Source organism: Mytilus edulis, chromosome 13 (genome assembly GCF_963676685.1).
Source record: "Mytilus edulis chromosome 13, xbMytEdul2.2, whole genome shotgun sequence".
Classification (NCBI taxonomy): domain Eukaryota; kingdom Metazoa; phylum Mollusca; class Bivalvia; order Mytilida; family Mytilidae; genus Mytilus; species Mytilus edulis.
Genome location: NC_092356.1, coordinates 67,658,723 through 67,686,704, shown reverse-complemented (window position 1 = coordinate 67,686,704; position 27,982 = coordinate 67,658,723). Strand labels below are relative to the sequence as shown.

The 27,982-nt window shown below is 32.2% G+C and overlaps 2 protein-coding genes across 2 annotated transcripts; both read right to left on the bottom strand.

The window, feature by feature from the left end:
* Positions 1-62: 62 nt before the first annotated feature.
* On the bottom strand, positions 63-8,965 carry LOC139501710 (uncharacterized). Its single transcript, XM_071290855.1, has 5 exons — positions 8,748-8,965; positions 7,846-7,987; positions 4,506-4,633; positions 3,471-3,612; positions 63-949 (listed from the first exon to the last, which is right to left on the bottom strand). Exons 1-5 carry the CDS (start codon positions 8,802-8,804, stop codon positions 225-227), a joined length of 1,194 nt encoding a protein of 397 aa, XP_071146956.1. The 5' UTR covers positions 8,805-8,965; the 3' UTR covers positions 63-224.
* An 8,402-nt stretch (positions 8,966-17,367) lies between these two features.
* LOC139500493 (uncharacterized) lies at positions 17,368-27,299 on the bottom strand. Its single transcript, XM_071289233.1, has 4 exons — positions 27,255-27,299; positions 23,007-23,148; positions 19,100-19,282; positions 17,368-18,355 (listed from the first exon to the last, which is right to left on the bottom strand). The coding sequence occupies exons 1-4, from the start codon at positions 27,297-27,299 to the stop codon at positions 17,985-17,987; spliced, it is 741 nt and encodes a 246-aa protein (XP_071145334.1). The 3' UTR covers positions 17,368-17,984.
* Between the last annotated feature and the right edge of the window lie 683 nt (positions 27,300-27,982).

Sequence of the window (27,982 nt, the reverse complement as noted above, 5' to 3'; positions counted from 1 at the left end):
CCTTGAAAATGAGGCCATAATAGTCTAAATAAAAGACCCATTTGCTATAAAATGAACAATTCTTTTCATACTTATGTCATTGTATGCTTAACATGCACATGTCACAAATTACGATAATAATATATTAGATAATATATGTCTGTGATGGAGAGAAAAAACAATTAACATGAACCAATTATTTGATAGACACAAAATCAACAAGAGTCATTTTTTTAAAGCTGTAATCATGGACGTCCTTTGAATTTGGCTACAAAGCAGCCGATTATGTCAATGAAAACAATTAAAACTGTAATAAGGCAAATGAAGACGACTCCAACATATCCTACGGATGTCGCCGATACACGATCATCTGGAGCTGATATTTTGGAGCGACGCTTCCGGGTTGTATTGGATTTGTTGACACTCAGTTCTTTTTTCCTTTGGTCTAATTCTGGCTTCAGCATTTCTCTTAATTGTCCAATAGTTAGATTCATTCCACTTAAGAAATCCCACTTGCCTTTTCCAACTTTAGAACAAGGACAAAGACATCCAAGTGGAATGATTGATTGGACAATAGTTATTTCTGATTTTTTCAATATCGTAGTAACAGTCCTATCGGGGGACAACTGTGACGTTTTTACTGTAGATTCAGTTGTTACTCTAGGTTCAGTTGTTACTCTAGGTTCAGTTGTTACTGTAGGTTCAGTTGTTACTGTAGGTTCTGTTTTTACTTTAGGTTCAGTTGTTACTGTAAGTTCAGTTGTTACTGTAGATTCAGTTGTTACTGTAAGTTCAGTTGTTACGGTAGATGTTTCAATTGTTTCCAATGCTGTAGTCTTCACTGTTGATGTTCGGGGTGTTGCCAATTCTGTAGTTATCATTGTAGAACGTCCGAATGTTGTCACATCTTTTGTTGTAACGATAGATGTCTCCACTGACGTCATGCCTTCTGTAGTTGGTCTTGGTGGTACTATCAAAATATAAACAGTTCCATATTAATAAACAAACCCACCTAATTTCATCTTTAAAACTGAAATCTATTACATGATATCTTTTGTTGATTTTCTATATCTTTGCATCGTTGTCGAATTCACCATAACAGAACATTTTTGATTCATAAAAAATGTATGCAATATCACAGATAAGGAATTTTTTTTTTCATGAGACTTATATACAGCAATATAATTATGTTATCTTTGTTAAATAAGAAAGTGTAATTTAATTAAGGAATGACTGTAATATTTTTGTCTGTCTATGAAGAAATAACATAAAAAATGTGGTGCACACTGAATAACGCGCGTAGCGGGTTATTTAACAGTGTGCACCACATTTTTTTTAATGTTATTTCGAATAGATAGAAAACTTATAACAGTCATTTCTTATAATTTAATTCTAAATTCCATTTCAAACCGTAGAAAATCATGAAAAAACGTTGATGACGTCACGGTCACACGACTAAATTATGTCTATGGGCTGATAACAAAATAACGTCAGCCAATCAGAAGACGCGTTACATCCAAAATTAATTTTTAAGATATTGTTCAATGAGCTTGAGTAAACTAGTTTTGCAATATTAGAGTCAATGATAATGTTTCTTGCTTCTATTTTGATAATAGTATTGGTTGAGATAAAACTAAATGACGGCTAAGAGATGATTGTGATCGTTCTATTTCCATGTAGGAACATTCCAGATGTGCCTAGATATGGTGCATATATTCCAGTTGATAATGCATTTCCTTTCATTATATCATTTATAGAGAGTTGTTGCTCACAAGGAAACTATTGAGCTAAAAGTTCAAACGATTTAAGTTGACCTCATCTTCGAAAATTTTACGGACTCGTCGATAATTCGTTAACCGTCATGGAATGTCTATTACACAGATGACGTAACCACAATGCTATACTATGTTATGATAATGAGACCGAACAAAATAGACTTGTCACCGGATTTGTACCGACACAAGCAACCGGAATGGTGCCCCGTGTTTAGCATGATCTGGTTACGCTTTAATACACAGCTACTTTTGCATAGGTACTATTTGTGTACTAAAGATATGTAGTACTGGAAATTTACTTTTAATATTCAGTACTATTTTGTTACTTTAAAATTAGTGTAATATTTAGGTACCTGTATTTTACAGTACTTAATTTGTACTTGAAATTTAGGCACTACAAATTGTTGGTTACTACCGTTACATTTTCAGCATTTTAAAAGTTTTTCTATTTCAAATCTCTTAAAATTATGATTTTCAAACATGGAATATTGTATTATTTCTGTACCAAAATATTTAGTACAAATCAAGTACTGTAAAATATTACAATAATTTTAAAGTAAAGAAATAGTACTAAATATTAAAAGTAAATTTCCAGTACTACATATTTTTAGTACAGAAATAGTACATATGCAAAAGTAGCCGTGTAGACCATGAGATACCACCTGGTTTTGGCGGGGTTTATGTTGCTCGGCCTTTTCATTTTCAAAGTTATGTTTCGTATACTGTTATTGTTATTTGATCATTTTTAAGTTTTGATTGCGATGGCTTCGACATTTTGTTTTACGTGTGATGAGTTTTTTTTCATTCTACGCACATTCCTTCTCAAATTCAAATGTTTAGATTTGTATGACAAAATGGCGATTAATAATGGTTTTAAATACTGGGTCGATACATCTGTTGGTGTACTGTAAGTTCCTGAGGGTTTCAAAAGCCCAGTAGCCAGTACTTCGGTACTGACATGAACTTTAGATTAAGGAATGTATCTCTATCATACAAATATTTCTTTCTTGCTCGGCTTTGGCTATACTTTTTGTACCTTTTTGGATTATAACTCATCTTTTTAATGAGCTTTTGATTTTCAATTATTCTGGTCTCTAGCATCACTGAAGAGACATGTCTTGTCGAAATGCGCATCAGGTGTAGACAAATTGGTACGGTTAATGTTAATACCCACTTTCGGTAAATGCCATTTGTTAATCTTTATTTATGACCGGATTTGAAATATTAAAATGTTCCCAATTGTCAAGACAAATGATTACTAAGACAGCAATATATGGAGACACCACAGGTATAACAATATAATATAACGAAATAAAAAATGTGTCTTAAATAAAGGCAACAGTAGTATACCGCTGTTCGAAATTCATAAATCGATAGAGAAAAAACAAATCCGGGTTACAAACTAAACTAGAGGGAATCACATCAAATATAAGAGGAGAACTACGACACAACAGAAACACACAAAGACATTAACTATGATATAACAATGGCCATTTACTGAATTGGTAAAGGACATTTGTAAGAGAAAAGTGGTGGGTGGAACCTGGTTTTGTGGCTAGCCAAAACTCCCGCTTTTATGACAATGGTGAAAAATTAGATTAAAATGACAACATTAATTGACCAGACTACAATACAAATAAATGGGAGAACATATAGGACAGAGCAACACACAAATAATACCTATCAAATTATACCAGGTTTATTTGTATTACTCACTTTTGTAAACTGAATTTTTCCATGATCCACCACATATTTGAGAGGTATCCCCACTACATTGATATTGGCAATTAGTTTCGGCAACCTTGTAGTATGCATCTGAGTCACCAAGAGAGTTGCCACAAAAACAATGGGATGAATACTTTAACAGAATCATTAAAAATTATTAATTTCCATATTTTGTTTTAGCATTCACTATAAAATGTAGGTTGACTGCATAAATAAATAATTTTGAAACCACTTAAGAAGATGTTGTACTGATGTAATTTACAAAACATCAATTCAATACATTACTCAATTGTACCAATTCAGGAATATGACAGTTGTTTTCCAATTATTTAATGTGTTTGATCTCTTAAAATTGCCATATTATACAGGACATTCCGTTTTAAATTTACTTTGAAGTTCGTTTGTTTTGTTATTTTACTTTACTTAAAATGATCAGGTCGAAATAGTGTGATCTGCAATTTAAAATAAAACGTAATTGATAACGACACCAGTATTTGATCTGCTTTACTAATGCGACAAAGTAAAAATATCTACGTAACCTTATCCCATACATGAAACTGAACAGTGGTGTAACAATAAAACATAAGAACAAACTATAAGAATAAATTGAAAAGGACATGACAATCAAATCGATATAGAGCAAATTAAAAATAACCTAGTAAGTAATAAAAGCACTACAGGCACACAGTGCAGATCTATTAAAAAGCGAATTATCAAAAACGAGAGCAGTATCCAAGATAAGATAAATCTTCCTTTTCCTTTAAAACAAATGTAGTTTGGTGTCCTTCTCCCTTTTAAAAAAATCCCAAACAAACAAAAAACAAACTACTAAACAACCTCCTTTTTAGAGACATTAACATGAATTCAGATGTCAATATCAGCTCTACATCCATATATAGAGTCAATGGGGCTTTCATTTCTGTCTTTTCAACATTTAAATAAATATCACTGCTATAAAATGGTAACTAACTACTAGTCATAACGTGTTGGGACGATAGTAAGAAAGAGACAATTCTGTAAACTCACCTGTAACCCTATATACTCGAATCCACTACACAAGTTAATACACATCTGAAGTGTCATCAATAGATTCTTAGTGTGCTGATCTAACATTCTAGATTTGTCATCCGTATAGCAACCAAGGTATTGAATATCTAGAAAACATAAATAAAAAGACACAACGGAAGTCGAAAATAGACGGATAGATAAGTAGAGAGAATAATAATCACAACATCATACAAACAACTGAGTATTGAATAACAGCAACCATTCAAACAACCGACTATTGAATAACAGAAACCATCCAAACGTTAAAAATAGTATACTATGAATGCCTCGGAGGATCAACTATCAAGTTGGTGCATACTTATATCTATTATCGATATTTAATATCACAAAGAACTTCATTTTAATATTGAAGTTTTTACAGTTTGATTCAGAAGAAGCACCGACATATATAGCTAGATAATACAATTACTAACACAATACGATATTCATTAGTATTGTAATTTTCATTGTTTTTAATAAATGTTATATCAGTATTACAAATTTAATCTTGATTTCTATCCTAATGCTATCTTATTTTTGGGAAATGTTTATTAGAAATTCAAATGTGACGTCGGTTTGTGCGTTGATGGCTTTGGCTTACTCGGCTGTGAGTTTTTATCCCAGGCAGAATCCGAGCCGTATTAGTCACAACTTTTTGTAACTTTTGGTCGTCAGTGCTTTTCAACTTATTACTGGTTTTGGCTTTCGAATTTTTTTCATCTTAGCGTCACTGATTAGTCTTGTGCTGACGAATCGCGCGGCTGGCGTTTTAAATTTTAAACCAAGTACCTTTGGTAGCTATTAATCATGTGTTTCCCTGTCCTATATGTTCTCCCATTTATTTGTTTTGTAGTCCTGTCATGTAATGTTGTCATTTTAATGTTATATTTATCATATAATGCCACAAAATCAGGTTCAACCCACCATTTTTTTCTTAAAAGTTCCTGTACCAAGTCGAAAATGGCCATTGTTATATTATAGTTCGTTGTTTGTGTGTTACATCTTAATGTTGTGTTTCTGCTGTGTCTTAGTTCTCCTCTTATATTTGATGCGTTTCCCTTACTTTTAGTTTGTTACTCCGATTTGCTTTTTTTACAATCAATTTGTGTTGCCTTTATTTACAACTTTTCTCAATTTGATGGTGTGTGTGTGTAGAGGGTTCAAATTTAAACATCAATATTTTCAAAAACTGTCGTAATATTTCAAAAACAACAATAACGGCGATAGATCTTTTCACGGTTTTCTTCTTTTCCTTTTTGGGGAAAATATCATAAAGGAAGAGTTTAATTCCTGCATATTTGTATTTGGTAACATTAAAAAGGAGCAAACGCTTTCTCGAATTTTTCTTTGTATCTGATGCAAAAAATTTAAAAAGAAAAAGTAAGCGACAGTCGTTAAACACAAACAAGATTTTGGGTTTTCACCAGGTTGCACCTAATAAACTCTACTTTATATAAATCAATATTATGTTCGAAAAATATTTCACACATGTGACATAATTGACACAAATGCACAGTCCTGTTATCACAATACATTTGAATGGACTACTATTTAATTAAAAGCTACGTATGGTGACTGTAGTCTTTATTAAATCATAATTTAACAGTGCCCCTTTTTATGCATACCAAAAACAGGACCCATGGCACAAACAATTTTGGTTGTTTTTTTGTTTTTATTTATATTGATTAAAAGTGTTGAACAAATGCCATGAAAACTTATCTGTCAAATTTAAAATGTCAATTTGTTTGTGTTAGATATAGGAAGATGAGGTGTGAGTGTTGTTTATATTTTCTTGCGACGGAAGGACACAATACAAATATGCAGTAGTATATTTAGTATTATTATGAAGCAGAATTTATCCAAGGGCTGGTACAGAAAGGAGAAAAGAAATTAGCTCAGTCTTTTAATTTCACCTTTCGGTATATTGATGATGTACTGTCTCTTGATAGTAATAGATTCAGTGATCACTTACATTTAATATATCCAAGTGAACTTTAAATTAAAGATACTTCCGACACAGATAAATCTGCTTCATATTTAGACCTTTTTCTCGAAATGACTACAGATGGTTGAACACCAAAATTTATGACAAACGGGATGATTTTAATTTTCCTATATTCAACTTTCCATTTCTGTGTAGCAACATCTCAGCGGCACCAGCATATGGAGTATATGTGTCTCAATTGATACGTTTCTCTAGAGCTAGCACTAAGTACATTGATTTTGTTGAACGAGGAATACTGCTTTTTCAAAAGATGCTAAGACAGGGCTATGAATCAATCAAATTAAGGTCATCACTCAAAAATTTTTTTTACAGTCGCCATCATGAGCTGATTGGCCATTATGACAAAAGTGTGTCAGAAATCATATCTGATATTCTTCCTCAGTCATAATTACATTCCATCATTACCGAACCGAACAAAGAAATAACACAACGGGTTCCGTATACAGTGCAGGAAATGCATACCCTTCCGGAGCACCTGATTTCGTTCCCGGTTTTTAGTGGAGTTCGTGTTGTTTCTTATCTATTATTTATAACGGTTGATGTAAATGTGCTTGGGTTTTGTTAGTCTTTGTTTACTCCTTGATTTTGATTGTTATTGTCCTTAGAACTGCGCACATTGAATATGCAATAAATGGAATTTAATGGGTCCCCACTAATATTCCGAAATAGACTATGGACAAGTACACTATTAAAGAGGCTTAATTGGTGCCCATGGCAGTTACTACAACCTATCAGTGAACTTCATCACCAAAACGTACATACATTTTGTCAAGGATAAGATTGTACTCACGTCTCCAGCAAGTATATCTTACATATTTACTTTTCATGAAGTAGAGATGAATTCCACATGAGTTGAAACAAATAGTCTTGTAATCACACTTTTAAGAAAACGATAATTTTATCAAATTCGAACATTTTTGTTTCATAAAGTTGTGTGGAAGTGTAGTGTAAAGAGAAGAAGAGTCTTAACTGGCAACCGAACTAACAGGATCATCATTACTTTATATTAATCATCCAAATACATTTTACTCCCTTAGGTCTTGATAATAAATTATCAAAAACATATCCATGAAGTTAAAAAATTATATCTTAATATATATAGTAACATGTGCAAGGAAGGCGTATCAATTACCCTGTATCAATACTCTTTTATCAACCTATTTATTTCATTTTTATTTATTCTTTTATCTGGGACAATTCTAAAATATAGTTTGGTGTTCGCATTAATTTTGGTTGAATGATGTATATCACAGAAGAGGAATTTTTATCATTTAGGGTACTTATTTAACAGCATGTGTATTTAAAATCACTTACATATGTAAACAGAAATTCTCCAATATCCACCACATTTTTGAGATAAATTCCCTCGACACGATAATTGACAATCATCAATAATCGTCTTTATGTACCAGCCCGGGTTTTCCATAGAGTTGTCACAGAAGCATTCCTCTGAAAACTATAACATCATATATAAAATGCTTCGTCAACTCTATAATTGTGCTTATATATATATTTATATATGAATGAAAGATTTAGACAAAAATAAGATATCTATCTTGTTTCGTTTCAAACATTTTAAAATAAAAGAGGAATATTGAAAAAATATTCAATTTAGATAGTCGGTTTAGTTCACTTATGTCTAAACAATCTCAAAAACATCACAGTGGTTGAATTATTTATTTGCAAGTCAATAATATATCTGATGTAATATTTGTTTGAAAATAGATAATTCAACCTCATTTGAAATTGCTTCTGTGTGACCTTTTCTTAACCTTTGTTGGAAGCGGGCTTGCTTATTGGATTAGACAACAAGAGAAAAACCGATGTCGTTGAGTTATTTTACCTGCAAATAAAATATATCTGTATCAGATTATGGGGACATGGTTGACATTTGATCTATATGTTATTAATTTGACATGGCAAACAAAACTGATATTGGTTAGCTTTTGGCAATATCATGAACTTCTGCTTCTTTTCAACATTGATCAATATTTTAGTCTTTCTTAATCATGTCACTTCTATTTTATTTCATAATGATATACAAAATCAGGATTATATCAAATTTTGCATGTTACTCATGGAATTGTTCCGTATCGACAAACAAAAGCCCCCCAAAACCCTACACATAAAACTTAAGATTAAAATTAAAAAAAAAAAAAAACACATCACAAGTGTATACGTTTCATGTACATAACCTGTCCTTTCATACATCTTACCTCTAAGCCAAAGTACCTATAGCTAGTGCATAAATCTGCACACATCTCTATTGTCATATTGTCATCTGCAAACTGTGTGTTTAAAAGCCTGTTCCTATCATCAGTATAGCATCCGAGGTACTGAATATCTAAATAAAAAGTTACGTGAATATATTTGTTTACGAAATGTGATCTTTATAATTATATATTACTGTGATGTGTTTGTCAGGTCTTTATGACGTCATAACTTAAATAACGTCACAAGTAAAATCCCTAACAACGAAACCAAAATCGTAAACGTTACTGTATTTCCGTTTCTTTTTTTTAACAAATATTTAAGTTACAAAAACAGTAATTCATACAGACTTCGTCCCCATTCACAGGTAATGCCTGCCTCATGTTATTGACTCAAAATGTAGGACTACGACATGCTTCAGCTGGCCTCTGAACAAAATGCGTACTTGTTCAGTGATTTTGGAGGCCATACTTAACCCCACAACATAAAAAATGAACTAGAATTAAAAATCAAACAAGACTAACAAAGGTCATGGCTTATGACTTGGGACAGGCGCAAACATGCAACTGGTTCAAACATGTTTTGTGAGATCTCAACCCTCCTCCTTTACCTCTAGCCAATGTAGAAATATGAAGCACAATCCAACCAGTTAGGTAGGTGTAGTATGATCCCATCATAAATAAAGGCCACAGTAGTATACCGCTGTTCAAAACTCGTAAATCTATGGACAAAAACAAAATCGGGATAACAAACTAAAACTGAGGGAAACGCATTAAAAATATAACGACACAACATTAAAATGTAACACAAACAGCAACGGACTAAGCATTAGACAAAATCCGATGCATAAAATAGAAGAACATAACCCGTATCATGCAACCAACTGGTTTTAGAGTAAATGTGTGTATTTCCAATATTAATACCAAAATATGTCATCTTAAATTACCTGAAAACAGTATCGTAACTATATGCCTTCTGAATAAGTCTGTTTAAAGATTTGGTTAGTGTTTGAGGTGAATGCCGCAAGGGAACCTCACCATCTAAAATTCAAAACGGAAAATCCCTAATCAAATGGCAAAATCAAAAGCTTAAACACATCCAACTCATAACAACTGTAATATTCATTACTTTGTACTGGCATTTTCCTATGTAGAAAAATAGTAGATTGAACCTGTTTTTTTAAAGTTAGCTAAACCTCTCACATATGTTTGGCTTTATAAATATTTTGATATGAGCATCACTGATGAGTCCTATGTAGACGAAACGCGCGTCTGGCGTACTAAAATATAATTCTGGTACCTTTGATAACAATTATACTCACCAGACTTAACAAGCGAATGAATTATATGTATAGTGTAAAATATCCATTGTAGAAAGTTAAACAAGATTTTCAAATGTAGTTCCTGAAAATCAATCATGGTAGAGTATGTCAACTTTTTATCGACTTTGGACAGATCTTCAAAGCTCTAGCATTGGTTAACCTATACAAACTTTGAATGTTAAAATGGAAATTTGTTTTCATACGACAAACGCATGCATGTATAACACTGTTGTAAATGCATAAACAATAAACATATATCGAAAAAGTAGAACAAATGTCTACAGTTGAAAAATCTTTTATAAATAATAAATGGAACTCAACTGATGTGTCTTTGTCACACTGTTTGTAAAATGAGTCAAGGGATTTGTGACATTCCATAAAATAACATTGCAAATGTGCTTACCTTTGAAGTTTAAAAGATGTTTTTGATAAATAATATTAATATTTCATAAAGCAAAAGAATAAGCATTCGTTACATAAAGAATCTCCTTTTTTATTCACTGGGTCGATATTATTGCTCGGGAAATATAAGCTCCCAATGGTACCATCAGCTAAGTAGTAAGTATTTAGACATGATATATGGCATAACGTTTATGAATTTATAGATAATAACATGAATAAGAAACATCGGATTAAACTCACGAAAGGTTGACATAAAATGAATTTGTGTCTTATTTGTAGGTCCCCTAATGTCATATTGCTCGTCACATGTTTCAACTACGTGGAACTGATGTTGACGGAATGGTAGTCTCCGATGGTAGTATCTGTTTGCATCTTCCAGTTTTACAATATCTAACCACTGCCGACGGAAAAGTATTCTACGGTAGAACTATCTTTCACTTATTTCGGTTCTACTATATCAAACAACTGCTGACGGAATGATTCTGTAATCTCCAACAGTGGGGCGAAATATGCCAGAGGGACAGTCTAATTCATAGATCGAAAATAAACGGACAACGCCGTTGCTAAAAACGCAATAAAAACCCAGACAAATAATAGTACACATGACACAAAATAGAAAACTAAACACTAAGCAACACGAATCATACATAATCTAGGTGTGACCTCAGGTGCTCCGAAAAAGGTAAGCAGATTTCGCTCCTCATGTGTCACCCGTCGTGTTGCTCATGTAAAACACTGTAAATATTCCGATTCAGTAGGTCACATTCATTAAAAGAGAAGGGGATTGTAGTTACGACGTAATGGACATATCCGATATAATCTGTGAAACAGTTATTCCATAACGGTTACCCAACTCGTGATGGCATCCGTAAAATTTACGAAGGGACGAATGCAATATCAACATTTTGAACTCTTGATTTAATAGCTTCCTTGTAAGCAGCAACCCTCTATCAAGGAAATCATGATTGGAAATTCAAGCACGGAAATATCGTATCAATTGGGAGATATTTACTCCTAAGCAGGCGCTGCTGGAATGTTGCTGCTGAGAAACGGAAATAAAATTGAGAAAGGAAATGGGGAATGTGTCAAAGCGACAACAACCCGACTATAGAGCAAACAACAGCCGAAGGCCACCAAAAGTTCACAATTGGGAAGCTGAAATCATCTCTTTTGTCGTAAAGTTTTGTTTTTAATCGATCTTTATTGTAAATTTCGAGATATAAGTCAAGATATGAGGCGGACTTAACTGTATTTGTTGTATTCTTTATCTCTAGTTTGATGGGATAAATGCGTTCAACATAGTCACCAAATTTTTAATTATGTAGTAAGAGAACATCATCTTCTTAGTATATAGCGGAAAGTAAAGTTAAAGGATATTATTAACTTTTATCCTTCTTCTTTAGATGTTTCTTTACGAAGTCAGCCTCATAATAATAACGGAACAAGTCGACAAAAGAGGACACAATTGGTTCCCATTGGAATGCCGACATTCTGATGAAAACACGATGAAAGAGTCTTAGACTGTATGGTATATTTGGGGCTTATCTGCGGGTACATATTTGTCCTGGAGGTAGAAGGCAAGTGTTTTGCAACATTTGGGTCTTCAAAGATTGACGGAGCATGGGTATTGATAGACCCCTCTAGTCTCTTAATTCTGATTGATATCAACGACCCCACAGCCTTAATCCATTCTGAAAGAGTATATACGTCTCCCTTTTTGCGCTTAGCCAACTGCCTGGTATAATCTTCGACTGAATCCATCAGTATTTCAAAGCTGTATTTCCAATTGATGGATTTAGGCTCACGTGATTTCGTTCTATCAATGGTGTTATCTATTCGCATGTCTAGGTTCTACTATATAGAACCACTGTTGACGGAGTGGTAGTCTCCGATGGTATTATCTGTTCCAACGTCTAGGTTCTACTATATAGAACCGTTGTTGAAAGAGTGGTAGTCTCCGATGGTATTATCTGTTCGCATGTCTAGTTTCTACTATATAGAACGGCTGCTGACGGAGTGGTAGTCTCTGTTCAATTCATAAGTCAGTGACAAGGTAGATGATCTATGAAAAAAACTTTCATACACAAAAAGTCTAGTTTTCTATGTTGTGTCATGTGTACTATTATTTGGCTGTTTGTCTTTTTCATTTTTATCCAGTGCGTTGTCAGTTCATTTTCGATCTATGAGTTTGACTGTCCCTCTTATATTCTTCGCCCCTCTTATAGACTTAATTTGATGCGGATTTTACTATTATCGTATGGATTCGCATGTTACTCTTCAAGTATTCAAGTGTGTATATGGCTATTAACTTCTTCATCTGTTAAGAAAAAGCAGGTACGGCTATTTATTCATTTAGTACTAAATACGTTAAATTTAAAGCGATTCCTTTATTTGTCAGTGTAATTGACCGAGTCTTCTGCATTGACAGGTCTTGCTATCGCCTATCTCAGGAATAGATGACGTAAGCTATATTTGGCAAAATGTTTAGGATGCTTTTGTCCTCAATGCTCTTCATATTCGTACTTTATTTGGGCTTTTTAACTTTTTTTGATTGGAGCGTCACTGATAAGTCATTTGTAGACGAAACGTGCATTTGGCGCAAATACAAAATTTCAATCCTAGTATCTATGATGAGTAAATTATATTGTACTTCTATTGATGTTGTATGCTTGCATTTCGTTATTTGCGCTACAGATGTACGTGTTACATGCTTTGCAATTTCTTAAGATGTAAGCGTTGATAAAACAATGACCATTTCTATGTTAAGTTGCAGCCATTTCTAAAGTGAGGATGTTTCATTTCAGGCTGTCATTTCTTTGGTTTTTATCGTTAATATTTCAGGAGCTCCAAATTCGTTTCTTGTTTGCGTACATGTTACACATTCTGCTTCCTTCACTAGTTAAGATGATGCATATGTTATGTGCGTATTAATTTATTGGCAATATTGTTGAACAAATCTTTTTTCCAAGTAAAGTGGCATTGCATGCTATATAGAAAGCAATCAGGCACTTGATTTTGTGTATTGCCTTAGAGTTACTTCTTTTCCAAAGTTGCCACAAAAAAAAAGGGGAATGCTTTTCTTAACTCAAAACATTAAGAAAGATGTCAACAATGGAGAGTTTCTTAATTTTGCAAGACAAAACAAATTTTGACAGTCGTTCGTCCTCATAACTGCGTAATTGCAGTTTTGTGTCAGGTGCAAAAATTAATTAAAACATTAAGTCGAGCATCCTGAGACCACTGCTATGCATCGTTTTGTATTATGATAATTTTTGTGAAGTAGTGGTATCCATTTTGATAACCAAGTATGTTAATACCATACGAGAGAGATGGATTGTAGTATTGAATTCCAAATTTTGTCCTGAATTCCGAATTGTTAAGATAGCTATTCTCTCATAATAATATATGCATCTACGAAAACTATCTGTTTATTGTTTTTTGCTAAAGCAACAACAAATGTAAAGAGACGATACAGCATTTACAACTTCTTTTTACAAGAAATAGATCGAAATCGGTGAGCTCTTTCAGCATCGTTTACTTTGAATGCGCGTATAAATTCCTGATATAACATCTTTGGTCTATTAGAATAAGTGTCTTGTTTTGGTTATTTTTTCGCGCTATACCAACTTTCTGGAAAAGTCCTTTTGTGCAATTGTTAATAACCAGATGTTTTTTTTCTCTTCTAGTTAATGGGCTTATAATTTAAATATAACGGCATGTGGATTACAACTCTGTAAGTTTTGTTCTGTATTTTCTTCAACATGTGCAATACTCAGTTCTCCATTGATTGTTTTTCAAATCATACAAATATGAAAAAACCAATGAAGCAATGAAGCATTATTTTAGATATGTTTTAGTAAATTAATTACTTATGTCAATAATGCTCTTCATCAAGGCCTGTCGGGAATTTAGAGCGATTTCATACATGTTAACGTTGCTACCTGATACTTATGTTTTATGACGTTACTTAAATAGCAATGGCTAGACGTTGAATAAACACAATCTATACACAACGCATTTATCTACTTTACACAACATGGGGATTAAAGGAAATGTTTTTGTATAAGGTCCATGTAGGTAAATTGCACATTTCTTAATAGATATTTTATTAAGGCAATATTCTGGTATGTTGAAAGTGAGGCGTTTTTTTTTATTCAGCATGCATAAAAACCAAGACGAAGCAAATAATTTATTTGATTTACATTGAACTTAACTTGTCATTACAGACATATTAACCAAAATTACACGAATTTTAAATAACCCTTTTAGAGTTTTCCTGTCTTTGAATACCAATTAATACTAAAACGATAAAAAACCAAACAAACGAACACACATTCTTTATTGACAATGTATGCACCCCTAGACACAGTGATATAATAAGGTCAAACAAACAATAGTATACACAAGGGCTAATAGAAGGAAAGAAGATAAAATCAACAATATTACTAAAGTGCGCACATCAATAAATGCATTGAAGAGTTTTGTAATAAAATGGGAAATGCAAAGCTCTGTATAGTATTTACATCTGTTCACAAAAACGTGTATGTTTCATTATGACCAGTGTACAAATGAGATTTCATGGTTATCGTTTGGAGAAACTGTATAAGCTTTACTGATGTAGGTGATGCACAAAGTCAGAAAATCACATACTAGCTAGTTACCAACAGAACACATAGTAATGTAATGGATTATTCAAGTTGATCAACATTATGGAACTTTTCTTTCTATATAGGGTATTCAAAGTTAGCAGAATCAGGGACTACGTCAATGAAATATATGTCCCTGTATGACAAATGCCTTTCACGTTAGTTAGAAATAAAAATAAATAAAAAATAAATGTGACTAATACTGCTAACATGGCACATATCACGATATTAATAGATTACATGATAAATGTCTGTTATGGGAAAAACACTAACATTAGGAACCAATTCATTTGAACTTGGCTACAAGGCAGCCTAGTATGTCAAGAAAAACAATCATAACTGTTATAATGCAAATGAAGACGACTCCAACATATCCTACGGATGTCGCCGATATACGATCATCTGGAGCTGATATCTTAGAACGACGCATCCGGGATGTATTGTATTTGTTTACACCCAGTTCTTTCTTCAAAAAGTCTAGATCTGGCTTCAGCATTTCTCTTAATTCTTCAAAAGTGAGATTCATTCAACGTGCGGAACCCCAATTGCTTTTTCCAACCTGAGAACAGGGACATAGACATTCTAGTGGACTAATTGCAGATGTTGCGATAGATGTCACTTCTGACGTCATAATTTCTTCCGTTGATGTTGGGGTTACTATTAAATATAAATGATTCGGAGTTATACATGTATTATATTTAATGTTAATGTATTATTTAAACTACAAGAGGAAACAAAATGAAGAAGTTGGTAGAATACCCACTGATACGACATTTGCTACACCCTATCCAATACATTTCCATGCATTCAATTATTTTCACCTTTTTGTAAATAATGTCAAGTATTAAAAAAAGACCTAAAGCACAAAAATAACATAATAACATGACAGGATGTACTGAACCCAGCCAAATGGATTTTTCCTAAAATGGTACAAATAATAAAGGTTCACAGTTTTTAAAGACAACTAAAGGAACACATTAACACGTAATTAAGATGATAAACAACTTCAGTACCTAAAATCTATAATTTAAGTCCATCATGTATCATCACGGAATATTTATCGTCAAGGTCTTGATATCCACAGATTAACTCTTTTCTGAGAAGACGATACTTTCTGGTTCATTCACTTTCTGTTCAGGTACTGGTTACGTTAGACAAAGTCTGCCTAGCACCTATATATTTGTTTTATACCGAATGATTTTGAAAATGTGTATAACATATGCAGATGTGGTATATTTTTAATAACACGGGGGGAATGGACAATCTAAATATTAAAATTAATTGATGGTGAATTAATTGAACATGCACTGGTAAACAAAACACACTACATAATCCAACTAGATGATAAGTGGTAAATAATTCCTACTTTCAAATGATGATGAGTAGTAAATAGTTATTACCTTCACATGCTGGTGGAGGTTTTGGCCATGTACCACCGAGCTGACATACTCTGGTTCCCAAATCTCCAGCTAGTAACTGGTAACCAAATTCACATGTGTATGTCACTTCTGTACTTTGGTCTATTAGAATAAGTGTCTTGTTTTGGTTATTTTTTCGCGCTATACCAATCTTCTGGAAAAGTCCTTTTGTGCAATTGTCAATAACCAGATGTTTTTCTTTCTTCTAGTTAATGGGCTTATAATTTAAATATAACGGCATGTGGATTACAACTCTGTAAGTTTTGTTCTGTATTTTCTTCAACATGTGCAATACTCAGTTCTCCATTGATTGTTTTTCAAATCATACAAATATGAAAAAACCAATGAAGCAATGAAGCATTATTTTAGATATGTTTTAGTAAATTAATTACTTATGTCAATAATGCTCTTCATCAAGGCCTGTCGGGAATTTAGAGCGATTTCATACATGTTAACGTTGCTACCTGATACTTATGTTTTATGACGTTACTTAAATAGCAATGGCTAGACGTTGAATAAACACAATCTATACACAACGCATTTATCTACTTTACACAACATGGGGATTAAAGGAAATGTTTTTGTATAAGGTCCATGTAGGTAAATTGCACATTTCTTAATAGATATTTTATTAAGGCAATATTCTGGTATGTTGAAAGTGAGGCGTTTTTTTTTATTCAGCATGCATAAAAACCAAGACGAAGCAAATAATTTATTTGATTTACATTGAACTTAACTTGTCATTACAGACATATTAACCAAAATTACACGAATTTTAAATAACCCTTTTAGAGTTTTCCTGTCTTTGAATACCAATTAATACTAAAACGATAAAAAACCAAACAAACGAACACACATTCTTTATTGACAATGTATGCACCCCTAGACACAGTGATATAATAAGGTCAAACAAACAATAGTATACACAAGGGCTAATAGAAGGAAAGAAGATAAAAGCAACAACATTACTAAAGTGCGCACATCAATAAATGCATTGAAGAGTTTTGTAATAAAATGGGAAATGCAAAGCTCTGTATAGTATTTACATCTGTTCACAAAAACGTGTATGTTTCATTATGACCAGTGTACAAATGAGATTTCATGGTTATCGTTTGGAGAAACTGTATAAGCTTTACTGATGTAGGTGATGCACAAAGTCAGAAAATCACACACTAGCTAGTTACCAACAGAACACATAGTAATGTAATGGATTATTCAAGTTGATCAACATTATGGAACTTTTCTTTCTATATAGGGTATTCAAAGTTAGCAGAATCAGGGACTACGTCAATGAAATATATGTCCCTGTATGACAAATGCCTTTCACGTTAGTTAGAAATAAAAATAAATAAAAAATAAATGTGACTAATACTGCTAACATGGCACATATCACGATATTAATAGATTACATGATAAATGTCTGTTATGGGAAAAACACTAACATTAGGAACCAATTCATTTGAACTTGGCTACAAGGCAGCCTAGTATGTCAAGAAAAACAATCATAACTGTTATAATGCAAATGAAGACGACTCCAACATATCCTACGGATGTCGCCGATATACGATCATCTGGAGCTGATATTTTAGAACGACGCATCCGGGATGTATTGTATTTGTTTACACCCAGTTCTTTCTTCAAAAAGTCTAGATCTGGCTTCAGCATTTCTCTTAATTCTTCAAAAGTGAGATTCATTCCACGTGCGGAACCCCAATTGCTTTTTCCAACCTGAGAACAGGGACATAGACATTCTAGTGGACTAATTGCAGATGTTGCGATAGATGTCACTTCTGACGTCATAATTTCTTCCGTTGATGTTGGGGTTACTATTAAATATAAATGATTCGGAGTTATACATGTATTATATTTAATGTTAATGTATTATTTAAACTACAAGAGGAAACAAAATGAAGAAGTTGGTAGAATACCCACTGATACGACATTTGCTACACCCTATCCAATACATTTCCATGCATTCAATTATTTTCACCTTTTTGTAAATAATGTCAAGTATTAAAAAAAGACCTAAAGCACAAAAATAACATAATAACATGACAGGATGTACTGAACCCAGCCAAATGGATTTTTCCTTAAATGGTACAAACAATAAAGGTTCACAGTTTTTAAAGACAACTAAAGGAACACATTAACACGTAATTAAGATGATAAACAACGTCAGTACCTAAAATCTATAATTTAAGTCCATCATGTATCATCACAGAATATTTATCGTCAAGGTCTTGATATCCACAGATTAACTCTTTTCTGAGAAGACGATACTTTCTGGTTCATTCACTTTCTGTTCAGGTACTGGTTACGTTTCACAAAGTCTGCCTAGCACCTATATATTTTTTTTTATACCGAATGATTTTGAAAATGTGTTTAACATATGCAGATGTGGTATATTTTTAATAACACGGGGGGAATGGACAATCTAAATATTAAAATTAATTGATGGTGAATTAATTGAACATGCACTGGTAAACAGAACACACTACATAATCCAACTAGATGATAAGTGGTAAATAATTCCTACTTTCAAATGATGATGAGTAGTAAATAGTTATTACCTTCACATGCTAGTGGAGGTTTTGGCCATGTACCACCGAGCTGACATACTCTGGTTCCCAAATCTCCAGCTGGTAACTGGTAACCAAATTCACATGTGTATGTCACTTCTGTACTTGGAACAACATTAGTATTAGTTGATGCAACTGTAAACTCGTTTAATCCAGGTGATGTACAATTTTCATCTAAAAAAAACAAAAGAAATTATTCAAAATATTTATCTCAGACATATCATATTCTACCAACTTTGTAATCAACATTAAATGATGTAATTTGCATCTACAGACATGTAAAAGTCTGGAAATGATGCATCTGTTTGTGTTTCATTGATTTCAAGACTTAATATTTCTTAATGAATATTAATGAAACACAGTTAGAAAAATTTGGATCGTTAATAAAAAGAAAATTATCAATATATCTGAAAGATAAATTAAATGATCCGGCTTCTTTGATCTTCTAGTTTTTGACAAGCGTCTGAGGGATCTCGTACTAAGATGAAACAAGCTTAGAGTTAGGAAAAAAGAGACAAACAGTTCGTTCCCATTGGAATTTCGACAATTTGTTGAAACCTAAATTGAAGAAATATGTTGTCAATAAGAAATACTTATCACTTGTCTCTCTCTGAAGCATGTTTTACCTTTTTGTTCACTTTTAACAATATGTGCCGTACGGCACCCAAATGCAATTACTTTATAGCGTATGTTACCATTTCAATATATGTGGATTATTTCTTTTTGACGATTTTTAAATTTCATATTAAGAATGATGGCATGCATGCTTGAAAAATTAAAGTTGGAAAACAAAATTATCCTTTTTTCCCCTAGAATCTCATTCACTGCGAACACTACGGAATTCTTTTGTAAAAATGCTGATGAGCCGGTAATGTATTGTTGTTTGTGCAGAATGTTCATTCAAATCGTGAAGGACTTATGATTCGCCAATATATCATCATCATGTGTTTGTGTGTGGGATTTCCTGAGGGCTCATTTATGTCTAATACTTTAGAAGACACTATATTTTGAAGCTTTGTCCACAGAATCAACATATTCATTATGTATTTCATAGTTTTATCCATGTGAAATAATAACTAAAAATACCAACCTAACATACACGTTTTCTTATCTTTAAAACAATGTGTTTTACAATTTCAGTTTAAGATAATGCCAAACGGATACAAAAGAAAATTCAGTATTAAGGTTACAATGTATTTTTAATTTTGGTATCTTTAATGAGTATATGTCCAATTGAACGGTAAACAATACAGTTGCCAATCAAAAGAAAACTATACAAAAAATCACGATGTTGCATTATCAATTCAAAACATCAATCAAACTACCGAATAAAAACGTATAGCCCTAAAATAAGTGCAGTTTACTGATATGCAATATGTTCATTTGCAAGTTCCACAATAAACCACTTGTAAATTCTATACCAGCTGAAAATTCAATAGCTTGTCACCTACGAGGTATTTTTTGTCTGAGGCATGTCCAACTGTGTAGCAAACATTAAGGTGTCTTGATGTACACATTTGCTAGTAGATATATCATGTTTTTTCTGCTGCATATGGAAACGAGGATTCAGGTTTAGAGAATATGCATATTAAAATTTAGGGTCCAATAATTACAAGTGTCACAACGAGTCTTTTGTATCAAATGACACTTAAGGGCATACGATACCGTTTTAATCCCGTATTTAGATTTTGATGAAAATTTTCATATAGGCTATTTTTTACCTGATTAAATCAAAAATGTAATAAAAAATATACCTTCATGTGCTACTTTTTAAGTAAAATGAGGTCGAAATTTCAGATATTTACTCAAAAATAGGAATTTGTGGATGTATTTTTCCTTTTAAAAGATAAACACAAGCTGTTTTTTGTTAAACTATTTGTACTTTCTGTTTCATAATAATGGCATATAAATTTATGTATTTTATTTTTTCAAATACTTCATATTTATCAAATGTTCGTGAATGTAGAAAAAAAACGTCATTTTTGCTGTACATTTATCAAATTTAAAAAAACTATTTACGTTTTTATGAAAATTGGTACAAATAATCTTCATACGTAATCAAACCAAATGTAATTTAAAAAAAGAGGGGTCCATGAACTCGTTTTCAAGTTGAATAAGTGTGAATGATAAAAGTCAGTCGAAAAATGTATGTTTTCCCGATATTTCACAGTTCGACGTCGCGAAAATAACATTTTACGTTAACAACGTCATTACCTTCCCTGTAACTGTATCGAACGCCCTTAAGGATGTACACCTCTGAGGAGCCAACAATTTGTAGAATTAAACTTTTTTCTAAACCTGATTTTTGGGATTATAAGACTGTAAAAAATGTATGGTGAAAAAAACATCATATAGTGGTGCACTTCTTTTTTGCTAAGGTCCTTTGAAAGTATTCAATTTTGATGATTTTCCCATTTTACATATTTTTTTACTAATTTTTGGGCTATTAGCGTAAAAAAATCATAGTTCCAAAATTTACTTTTTTTCATACTTTCAATAAACATAAAGTTGACCTATCTGAATAAATTTAACCTAAAAAAAAAAACCCAACAGGTAGGTGTTGACATAAAAAAGTTTTATCATATTCTGATGCTTTTACCTGTTAGATTTACAGAATTCTTTTACAGTAAATCAGAAAAATGCCTGTACCAAGTCAGGAATATGACAGTTGTTATCCATTCGTTTGATGTGTTTGAGCTGTTAGTTTTGCCATTTGATTTGGGACTTTCCTTTTTGAATTTTCCTCGGAGTTCAGTATTTTTGTGTTTTTACTTTTTACCATGCTGTCAATTTTGTCAATTTGTGATTTTTCTGTATTTTAAGAACAAAATGCATATTATTTCAACTTCTTTTTTACAAATGATAGAACAATGCATATCTAAGAAATTGAAAAGAAAATAATTGATATGGGATGTACATGTTTCTTGTAAAATAATTACTTGTACCCCTCATCACTTTTCTCAAAAGACTGACTTGATTGGAAATAAAATTTGAAAAAAATATTACTTAAAAACAACTTATTGTACATAAATACAAATTTTTTTACTCAGAGTTAAGTTTGATTATAAATTGTATTAAATTCATTCATATTTTCAACTTGTTTCACATGTTTTGGAATTAATCCCAAAACAAGATTTCAACGAGACTAAAACCTCAGAAGAATACATCCTTAATACATTAATGCCTTATTTCATGAATCAAATGTTGCCTGATAAATGTTTTCCCGTTATCATTTCTTTAACAAGATTTCACATATTCAATCACAAAATACCTTTAGCTATGAACATGATTCATAAACATTAGAAAAATTACAATCTGTATCAGTAAGTCGATTAAGCAATAATGAACAATTCATAGCCTTTATAGCTTAATGAATATAGATCTAAGATATATTATGGTATGCGATTTACTATGGAAAACACTTTTATCAAGATTTATCAAAAATAAACGATTATATATAATAACAATAACGCCTCCATTTTGAAAGCATCTGATGCAAAATTCGACGATAACTGTTTCTTTTTATATGATTAAGGCCAAAATATCTAATAAAAAAACTTAAAAGAGCTTATTAAACCAGATCTAAAATTATATCTAAATCTATGCAAATTATAGAATCAGAAACCTGCATGAGAAAAAATTATAGCTTGAATAATATTATTCTCAAGAAATGTCAATTTAACAGTATCACTGTTTCATACCAGTACCGAACTACTGGACTATGTTTGAATTGTATTAAAAAAAATGATGTAAACGTTATTTGAAAATATGACCTATAGTAGTTAAAATCAAATGTCCCTTGTGGATAGTAGTCTCATTGGCATTCATACCACATCTTCTCTTTATGTTCAATGTTACTTCTCTATTGCTATTATTTAACTACAAGCAATTTACTTACACTGATAAACAGAATTACGCCAATTTCCACCACATATTTTCGACGAATTCCCTTGACATTCTCGATAGCATTCACTATCATTTGTCTCATTATACACACCTGAATTGTCCAAAGAATCGCCACAAAAACACTGAGAAGAATACTGTAAAATAACGAATTATTTACAGAGTAAAAACTAATGGTATGCATGCTTATAAGAAAATTTAAATCTGGAGACAGAAGGTATTGACTATAAGTATGTAAAAATAATATCCGAAATGAGAATGAAATATGGTAGACAGCAACCGACATTCACTAACATGTTTAACCCCACCACATTATGTATGTATGTGCCTATCCAAAGTTAGGATCCTGTAATTCAGTGGTTGTCGTTTGTTGATTATTTGTACATAAATAAGGCCGTTAGTTTTCTCGTTTGAATTGTTTTACATTGTCATTTCGGGGCCTTGTATAGCTGACTATGCAGTATGGCTTTTGTTCATTGTTAAAGGCCGTACGGCGACCTATAGTTGTTAATTTCTGTGTCATTTTGGTCTCTCGTCGTGGAGGGTTGTCTCATTGGCAATCATACCACATTTTCTTTTTTTATACTAATCACTGAAACAGAGACAATACACATTAGACAGACACACCAAGAATGTGTTGGGGTCTTAAACATGTAAGGGACCGTTCAATATTTATCAGATGGATGGGCCGGTGCATTCTTAATATTGATTCATTAAAAAAGTTAATGCCCATCCTTTTAAATTCTGAAAAAAAGTCCTCGCCCATCTAAAAAAATCTATAAAAAAAGTCCTTGCCCCTCTAAAGCTTAAAACAATCAAAAAATATTAAAGTTCTTTTTCTATTTGAAAGTTTGCAAGTTTACATTGTGTGTCTTGAAATCAAAGAATAGACTTTGGTGTAAATACAAAATTTAAAATGTGCTAGTTAATTCCATTTATATATAAATATTTATGTGTGTATCAGAACCATACATTTGATTGTTTTTAAAACCAGTATGAATATATTTGATTTTATATTCGCAGCCTCATATACAATATTGATTTAAAATAAAGGAAATAATTTAAACTAAGGGACAATAACTCTTGGACTAGTAAAAATATTATCATATGCTGAATTACTAATTATTGTCTTAATAACACAGCATGTTAAATATAGTTCAAATACCAATGTCCCTTTATCTAATCTTTTCAAAAAAGAAATTATGGTCTTTTAAAGCAATTTAGGCAGACATATTTTTGACTTTGATGCACCCTTTTTCAGCCATTAATTAATTCCGTACATTTGACAGTAAAACACCAAACAACCTGGCATTCTGTAAGATTAATATATAAATGAGATAGCTGTAGACTTATGAAGATCTAAATTGATTTGAAAAAGTTATAAACAAGTTTAAAGATGACTATCCAATGATTTGGCCTAAACTGAAAATTTAAGCTTTTTTTAACCTTTTTATTAAATCCATAAGAATGACACCAATACACCAAACTACCAAACAACCTGATATTCTGTAAGATCAATATATAAATGAAATAGATATAGAGTTTTATGGAAATCCATCTTAATTTGAAAAAGTTATAAAAAAAATTAAAGATGACTTTCTGGATTTAGCCTAGACTGAAAATTTTAGCTTTTTTAACCTTTCTATTAAATCCATAGAATGACAGCAATTCACCAAACTACCAAACAACCTGGTATTCTGTAAGATCAACATATAAATGAAATAATTGTAGAGTTTTATGAAAATGCCAGTTGATTTGAAAAAGTTATGAAAAAAATTAAAGATGACTATCTGGATTTAGCCAAAACTGAAAACTTTAGCTTTTTTTTAACCTATTTATTAAATCCATAGAATGACAGCAATACACCATACTACCAAACAACCTGGTATTCTATAAGATCTATATATAAATGAAATAATTGTAGAGTTTTATGAAAATGTCAGTTGATTTGAAAAAGTTATGAAAAAAATTAAAGATGACTATCTGGATTTAGCCAAAACTGAAAATTTTAGCTTTTTTTTAACCTATTTATTAAATCCATAGAATGACAGCAATTCACCAAACTACCAAACAACCTGATATTCTGTAAGATCAATATATAAATGAAATAATTGTAGAGTTTTATGAAAATCTAAGTTGATTTGAAAAAGTTATAAAAAAATTTAAAGATGATTTGGCCTAAACTGAAAATTATTGTTGAGACCATGTCCCTTATGTTTTTTGTGCCTGCAAAAGGAATTTATTACACACCGATAAAATTGAAAGCAATTTTTTTTCAAATAAAATAAGTTCTAGCCCATCCACTATACATATTAAAAAAAGTTCTTGCCCATCCAAATATTTCCACAAAAAAAGTGCTTGCCCCGCCCCATTTTGCACCGGCCCATCCATCTGATAAATATTGAACAGTCCCTAAGAGACAGGAAAAGGGACAGTGGATGAACTTTAACGCAAAACAACACACTGACCAATTAAAAACCCTGCTGCTACGTCATGACAATTCGCGCATCAAACATGTTGATAGTGTTTTCATACGGTTTCAGCTACAAACACAGTAGCTAATACTGAAAATACAGATATGGTGTTATCAAAATTTGCTGTTACAAAATTTTGGAAGTAATTTCTTATCACAGAATATATCTCACACATAAGAAGATAGGATTCTTTACCCCCGCTTTCGTGTACTTTTTGTTATTTTTTGGTTACAAGCTCAACATGTTTAAATAATTTGTTTTAACTTTCAAATAGTTTAAAACCTCCAGTTTGTTTGTTGGGGTTCGTGTTGCTTAGTATTTAGTTTTCTATGTTGTGTCTTCTGTACTATTTTTTATCTGTTTGTCTTTTATTTTTTAGGCAGGCCTTGTCAGTTTATTTTCAATCTATGAGTTTGACTGTTCCTCTGGTATCTTTCGTCCCCCTTTTAGTCTCAAGCACCATTGAAGAAATATTAATTGGCGAAATGCACATCTGGTGCAAAAAATTTGATACCAGTAAATGTTATTCTTATCACTCGGTCTATACCTCTGTTCGATCGCTGATGGTATCACAAATTCAGTAGCCAGTACTTCGACTTTGACAGGAGAATACGAATATAAAAAAGAAGATGTGGTATGATTGCCAATGAGACAACTGTCCACAAGAGACCACAATGACACAGATATTTACAACTATAGGTCACCGCACGGCCTTCAACAATGAGCAAAGCCCATACCGCATAGTCAGCTATAAAAAGCTCCGATATGACAATGTAAAACAATTCAAACGAGAAAACTAACTGTCTTATTTATATAAAAGAATGAACGAAAAACAAATATGTCACACATAAACAAACGACAACCACTGAATTACAGGCTCCTGACTTGGGACAGGCACATTCATAAATAATGTGTGGGGTTAAACATGTTAGCGGGATCCCAATCCTCCCCCTACAACATAAGAACGAACTATAAAAATCAGTTGAAATAGGTTTAACTCATCAGATGGACAAGAATACAAGTAGACGTGGTCGGGTACTTATATATCCCGCCAACAAAAAGACAGTAGGAACAGATCTGAAAGTACTCGCAGTTATCTGACAGCTAGTTCAAAGCCTCTAACAACTAAAAAAAATCATGCGTCTAAGACTAAACTAGTCAGGTGTGTTTACTTTTTTTTCAGTTTTTCGGACTTCACCTTTTTAATTTCCGTAGGAGTTCGATATTATTGTTTTTTTGTCTAATATTGAGATAGACTATTAACAAATTCCAAACTTAACAAATTGATAACCAATTTGCTTATTGTTGAATATTAAATGAATATTCTTTATAAAGTTATATAATTGTTTATTTTGTTCTGCTTTGCTTGTTTGGTTGTTTGTTTGCTCAATCAATGCAATGTCCTTTTCTACAACATACCTGTAACCCTAAGTATTTGTTACCCATACGCAGCTGTACACACATCTCAACATACCTGTAACCCCAAGTATCTGTTACCCATACATAGCTGTACACACATCTCAATCAACATACCTGTAACCCCAAGTATCTGTTACCCATACATAGCTGTACACACATCTCAATCAACATACCTGTAACCCCAAGTATCTGTTACCCATACATAGCTGTACACACATCTCAATCAACATACCTGTAACCCCCAGTATCTGTTACCCATACACAGCTATACACACATCTCAATCAAAATACCTGTAACCCCAAGTATCTGTTACCCATACACAGCTGCACACACATCTCAATCAACATACCTGTAACCCAAAGAATCTGTTACCCATACACAGCTGTACACACATCGCAATCAACATACCTGTAACCCGAATCATCTGTTACCTATACACAGCTGTACACATATCTCAACAGTCATGTTGTCATTGACATTTTTTGTATCTAACATTCTGTCAGAGTTATCAATGTAGCAACCAATGTAATGAATATCTAAAAATAAAAATCACATTGCAAAATCTTTGAATTTGGAGTTGCTTGAAAAAAAAATTGAACTAGAAAAATGTCGTTATGAAAAGTTTGAGACTTTGCTGATTAGATCCCGTGATAACTGGCATGATAATGATAAAAGTTCACATATAAGATTGGTAAATTAGAAAAGAAAAAATTCTAGAAAATAAAAACATTCCTTAAGGTCAAGGATCAGTAAATGAACTAGTCCATAGATTTTTTAATAATTTAGAACTCAATTAGATATTGAAAATCTACATAAGAAAATGTAAAAAAAAAATATATGTCACCGACTTCGTTTTCAAGAAAAATTCATTTTTAAAATGGTCCGAGAGGGTACTAAATTACATTGAATATATAGGGGAAATCTATATTTTTCTTCTACAATTTACGGTTTCCGGTATAAATCTCGTGAACCGCTCCATAGAATTTTTTTTTTAAATTTTCATTTTTTTCTTCTTTGTCTTACGAATTAGATGATATTAAAAAAAAATATGGTCACCGACTTCGTTTTCCTTGTAGA

Excerpts from the sequence above, each read along its gene's own strand:
- LOC139501710 (XM_071290855.1), bottom strand. The coding sequence starts at position 8,804 with ATGACAATAGAGATGTGTGCAGATTTATGCACTAGCTATAGGTACTTT. Across the intron at positions 4,634-7,845 it reads GAGAATTTCTGTTTACATAT|ATATTCAATACCTTGGTTGC; the intron begins GTAAGTGATTTT and ends TATGTTTTCTAG. Across the intron at positions 3,613-4,505 it reads TCGAGTATATAGGGTTACAG|TATTCATCCCATTGTTTTTG; the intron begins GTGAGTTTACAG and ends ATTCTGTTAAAG.
- LOC139500493 (XM_071289233.1), bottom strand. The coding sequence starts at position 27,299 with ATGTGTGTACAGCTGTGTATGGGTAACAGATTCTTTGGGTTACAG. Across the intron at positions 23,149-27,254 it reads ACAGATTCTTTGGGTTACAG|TATTCTTCTCAGTGTTTTTG; the intron begins GTATGTTGATTG and ends GTTATTTTACAG. Across the intron at positions 19,283-23,006 it reads GCGTAATTCTGTTTATCAGT|ATGAAAATTGTACATCACCT; the intron begins GTAAGTAAATTG and ends TGTTTTTTTTAG.